This window comes from Neophocaena asiaeorientalis, unplaced genomic scaffold (genome assembly GCF_003031525.2).
Source record: "Neophocaena asiaeorientalis asiaeorientalis breed wild unplaced genomic scaffold, Neophocaena_asiaeorientalis_V1.1 scaffold110, whole genome shotgun sequence".
In the NCBI taxonomy this organism is placed as follows: Eukaryota; Metazoa; Chordata; class Mammalia; order Artiodactyla; family Phocoenidae; genus Neophocaena; species Neophocaena asiaeorientalis.
This window is the reverse complement of record NW_020175053.1, coordinates 3,603,668-3,607,750: the sequence shown is the minus strand read 5'-3', so window position 1 is coordinate 3,607,750 and position 4,083 is coordinate 3,603,668. Positions and strand designations below refer to the sequence as shown.

Below are 4,083 nucleotides of genomic sequence, written 5' to 3'. Positions count from 1 at the left end.
CCACGTGGTGATGTGTTTTAAAAATGCATACTGGGAAGCTTTCCACCTTTGGGGTTGGAACAGCTGCTGCCTCAATATTGTTTTTGTTAGTTTTTGTGTTTTTTTTAACATACTTTGCTGTTTTTAATGGAGTTGTTTTTAAGCTACATGTTTCATAATACTAGCTGAGATTCACAAAGCAGGATGATTGGCACTTTATTGGCAAGAATGAGACTCATGTGTCTGAAGAGTCCAACGCAGACCCCCGTCAACACCCTCCCGCCCGGCTCACTTCCACGACAGCCCAGCTTATCCCAGGAAAGGGCACTCACGAAGGCTTGGGAGAAACACGACGAAGTCCACCCATGAAAGCAGCAAGGGTCAAAAATCTCTAACAGGTAGGCTAAATAAACCCTGCGCTAGCACAAAGCATTCAGGGAATGTTCCACAGATGGCTGTGGTTCCATCTGACAGCACTCACCAAAAGAAATAAGATCAGACACGTCTAACATCAGGGTTCTGAAAGGCACAGGTACATGCCACCTGGCCCACTCCACTGCCACCTTCTGCATATGATCCTCCGGTGGGGAACCTCCAGCCCCTCGAGGAGAGGGAGGAAAGCCTGCACCGCCCGTGCCAAACACAACCATGTGCCTTAAATGGGAAGCACATCCCCAAGTAATCACTGAGGAACAGGGACAATGACCAGGCACAGAAGGACCAGCCCCTCAGCCTCTCCAGTGAGTGAGCAAGGCTGCAGCCAAGTGGTCCTCATTCCCATCACCTTTTCAGCGGGGCCCAACAGACAGTGACACCCACAGTGGGCATGGCTGCTAGGGCCTGGGTCAGACTGAGATTTCAGGGAGGTGGGGCGATGGCTAAAAACAGGAAGCTGAGGGCTGGCTGCATGCAAGACTTCATCCAGAAAAAACAGGCCTCCCACACAAAGAACAAAGGAGCCGGGACGCCTCTTAAAATTTTGAGAGGACGCTGGGTTTGGCACTGATTCCCTCTTCCAGCCGCGGATCCACAGGCCTATCTCTCCCAAATCAAGAGAGCAGACCCAGCAGTTAGAATGGCTGTAGCCTCACCCAAGTGCTGTCTCACCCAGAGCATCGCCCTGTTTGGAGGAGCAGCTGAGAACATACCCTGTCACACACATCTTGCCCAGGACAGGACCAGCCAAATGGGGGGAACTTAAGACACATTACTCAGTGTGATAAAAAGATCACTGGCCCTTTCAAAGATTTCAGATAAGATGTCTTCCGACCTAAGCAAGACTAAAACCTAGAGCCACTCTCAGAAAAAGAAGGCCATGGATATGGTGTGATAGGATTGGAGCTTCAAGGTCTCCATCTGCTCAGAAACATCTTCTTGCTCTGCTTTGGGACCGTTCTTCCCTTCCAAGCCCAACCTCCTACCAACTGAGCCACTGCAAAGGACCAGCAAACAAGGAGAGGCACTGTCTCCAGGAAATCACTGAATGAGTGCGTTCCATTCTTAGTGATAAGACAAAAAGTATAGGGAGTTCCTCCAGCTTTCTCATCTCCCAGGCTTGGAATCACAGGGTAGCAGGAAATGGTACCATGTATCTTAGGCGATCACCTGCTATGGTCCTCTGCCTTAAAAGGGAAGATGCTATTATGTCCATTTCACAGACGATGCAACTAAGGTACTCGTCCAAAACACCACAGCCAATGAATGGGAGAGAATGAGAACCCAGGCTTGCTGCCTCCGGGTAAAGGGCTCTTTCTACCTGATCAGTTCCTTGTAGAAGGAAACAGACTCACCCCTAAGTAGCAAAATTGCAAATAATTCATGCGGTGGGACAGGCAAGTCACTTCCGACTTCATTTATTCCCAAAGCCAATCCTGACACACACAACACACGTCAAAGCTGCCTCTTGATTCCTTGGGATCCGACGTTCCTTCTGAGTCTTTGAAGGGCTTCCTTGAGGCTGAAATGATTCCTCACAAGGAAAGCATGCGATTCCTGGAATTTATGTCTGGCTTATGTTAGAGAGCCTGGCAGACGGTGCAACCTACCCCTGCAACACCGATAAAGGTCAGCAGAGGAAGGCCAGAACAGCATCCCATCCAAATCCAGGCCTTGGCAGAGCAGGCAGGGGGAGGGTCACAGGGAAGGGGGGGCCTTTGCCTGACCCCCTGGAATTCGAGGCCAACCGAAGACCTAGTGTAAATGGGGGTTCCAGCAAAGGACAGTGAGGGGAGACAGCCAAAAGCATCGTTCTGCCCCAGGTTCCAGAAGAGCCTAGAGGGAGCCCAGACAGCCCCTTGGTCTGCGACAACCCAGTCCTAACCTAGAACCATTTCTTCTTTATCTACTTCTGCACATCCGTCTTGACAGACCAGTTAGTCCAACCTTTGCTGCTTTTTTCAGAAATGGTTTTCTTGGGTGACCAGGTCGGCAGAACACTAGGCATTCCTATCAAAAGCTGCTGAAAACAGGGCTTCAAACCAGCTCTTCTCAAAGAAGTAATTCTGGAATTTGATATGCGCACCCAAGAGGAGGAGACCCTTAACACTATCTGAATCCCCTGGGCGGTCCCCAGGGGCCTGTCCAGTGCCATCTGACAGGTCCGCACCACTTGGGTGTTTGTGTCTGTCTTTGTTTCTGGCTTCTTCCAAGTTTCTTCGGGCTCAGAAGGACCCACTTCGGGAGGGGAAGTGGGGACAGGGGAGGACTCTCTCATCCTGCCTTTATCCGCGGCACTAAAAGTTTCCTAGGCGCGGTTTTCTACCATCCGTTCTCTCTTCACCTTCCCGCCGGGTCATCCCCTAGCGCATTTTCTCACCCTGAGCTGGGCTTTCTTTTTAAACAAGTAAATAAACCAGTTGGCCCAGGGAGGCAAAAAGAGTCGGCGCCTTGGCTGAGTAACTTAAAGTTTCCGCCGGAAGGAAATTATTAAAGGCGAAGGAGAAAGCCCTCAGAGATGAGGGCCGCGGCTCCTGTCCCCGCGGAGGGGTCCCGGGCGCCCGGCCCTGCCCGAGCAACTCCGGGCACGCGGGCCGGCGGCGGAGGGACGACGAGTCGAGAAAGCTCCCGTTCAGGTTCGGGCCCGGAACCAGCAGGGCCTGACGAGGTGGGGCGCGCGGACCCGGGTCCCCGGCGAATGGCGGCGCAGGACTTACCCCGAGGAGACAGACTTTGAGCTCCCGGATGGCCATCATGAGCTCGGGGCCGGGCCGGACAGGGGCTCAGCATCCTCCGGAGCCGCGCCGCGCCGCGCCCCGCCAGCTGGCGTCCTCCGGTCCCCGCCTTCCCCTCGCTCAGCCCGCGGGCGGATCCGCAGCCGCTGCTATTTCTGGGCCGCCGGCCGCGCCGCGGAGGGTCACGTGGCCGCCGCCGGCTCCTCCCGGGGCTGCGGAGAAACCTCGGCTGCCCGGCTTCTGGGAACGCCCCCGACGGCGTCAGCCACCCGGCCCCCAGCCCCCGGGCCTGTGGCGTCCTGGCACAGGGCCTCTTCCCACCCGCCGGCCGGCGGCCTCGGACCCGTCTCTGCAGAGACCCCTCCCCCTCGCCTGCACCCGACCCACGGGCTGCCGGCTGCAAGGCGCCCGGGGTGGAGAGAGGACCCGTCCCGCCTGGGGTGGGGGTGGGGGGGGGAACCGGGCCCACGGCTGGAGACTGCATCCCCCTCCGGAAAGTGGGTGATGCCAGCCCAGGCCATCTGCGGGGAGCATTTCCAAGTCATAAATGGCACTTGACAGAGGCTGGGCGGACGGGCAGGAGGGTCTGAGGGTGCAGCCCACCCTCTCCCGCAGTTCCTAATATCATGGGGAGGGGGCTTCAGTTTACCCCCACGTAGTTTGTCACTCTCAGCCCTGAGCTCATTTTTCTGTATGTAATCGAAATTGGTTCTAGAAGCTACGGTCTATTCCTCCCTCCAAAACAAGGGTGTCCGTGTCCGAAAAGGGAAGCGCTTTCTAGAGAGGAAGCTGCCATGCTCAGCACAGAAATGCTGCCACTTGCCGGGGCAGACACCCAGCCCTCAGAACGACGCTACAAACGGACCTTCTGCATCCTTCCTTGACCGGGAAACCAAGAAGCTCTGGCTTGAGACAGTGGAGGCAGGCTTGAGGA

General features: G+C 55.7%; 1 protein-coding gene across 3 annotated transcripts in view; it reads right to left on the bottom strand.

Annotated features, from left to right (window-relative positions):
- The window catches only part of RAB31 (RAB31, member RAS oncogene family), a 107,034-nt gene extending 103,691 nt beyond the window's left edge, over nt 1-3,343 (bottom strand). For 2 of the 3 annotated variants that reach the window (XR_003005762.1, XM_024763845.1), the window contains exon 1: nt 3,132-3,340. Coding sequence is in view for 2 of the 3 variants with exons in the window: in XM_024763845.1 (XP_024619613.1) it covers nt 3,132-3,170 (39 nt within the window). In the remaining variant the exon portion in view is untranslated. Of the gene's footprint in view, nt 1-3,131 lie in introns of all 3 variants that reach the window. The other variant, XM_024763846.1, reaches the window with a different exon arrangement.
- Nucleotides 3,344-4,083: the final 740 nt, after the last annotated feature.